We start from the raw sequence: 877 nt of genomic DNA on the forward strand, positions 1-877 counted from the left end.
CAATATGAGATTTGTGAGTCAGCATTGGGTTGATGTCCAGTTTAAATATGTTATACATGTACATGAGGATGGCAAAAGTCCACAGAGACGCGCCCAGTGTAACAGCACAATTTTGAATAAATGAACACGACAGACCACATTAGAAGCAAAGTTTATCGTAATGAAGCCCTGGGACTAGAGAGCTCGTTACTCCTCGGTGAGATTTGTTTTTCGTACTAATCACTGTCTGTGCTCTGGTTTGTTTGCAGATAGAGGACATCATTGGCACCGTTCGAGATTCCAACCTGAAGCTGACACTGGCCTTTGGGATCGGCATGCATCATGCAGGACTCCATGAGAGAGACAGAAAGACTGTAGAGGAACTGTTTGTCAACTGTAAGATTCAGGTATTCCCTCACCCCGCTGCTGGGCTGCTAATCTGGCACAGCTGATGCACATGTAGGCTGATGGGTTAGTGTCTCCATAAATATACAGGCTACGGTCCTAGCAGCACTGGCAGCAGCCTGTTCATTCATTTGCATAACTGACACTGGATTGACCAATCGAATCTCTTAATGCAACCGGCCCCTCACCTGCCCTTCCTGTGCGCTCATGCACCTAATAGAACTGCAGTTTAGTGAGGAAGAAGTGGCTGATAAGGACGGACAAACAAAAGTAAAAAGTGCTTTACAGTGTTGTTCACATGGCTCTTTGGCGTTCTCATGTACGCACATGTTTCCAGCTGCACTCTCCTGCTCACACACCACACAGCTCTCTCCTAAGGCAGCTACTGAAATGAGGACGACACGGCCAGCCAGCCTCCCCTGGCACTGCCCGTGAACCCACTGCTCCACCCTTCCCCTGCAGCTGAGCCACAAACCACACCCTGCCACAGTGG

At 48.9% G+C, this 877-nt stretch overlaps 1 protein-coding gene across 1 annotated transcript in view; it reads left to right on the forward strand.

Moving 5' to 3' along the window:
• Positions 1–248: 248 nt before the first annotated feature.
• Positions 249–877, forward strand: part of LOC102313258 (activating signal cointegrator 1 complex subunit 3) — a gene marked incomplete at its 5' end in the record, with an annotated part of 24908 nt that continues 24279 nt past the window's right edge. Inside the window, 1 exon segment of the mRNA XM_005950934.2 lies at positions 249–386. Within this exon segment, the coding sequence (XP_005950996.2) occupies positions 249–386 (138 nt within the window).

Source organism: Haplochromis burtoni, unplaced genomic scaffold, assembly GCF_018398535.1.
Source record: "Haplochromis burtoni strain Fernald_Lab_line unplaced genomic scaffold, NCSU_Asbu1 Contig_874, whole genome shotgun sequence".
In the NCBI taxonomy this organism is placed as follows: domain Eukaryota; kingdom Metazoa; phylum Chordata; class Actinopteri; order Cichliformes; family Cichlidae; genus Haplochromis; species Haplochromis burtoni.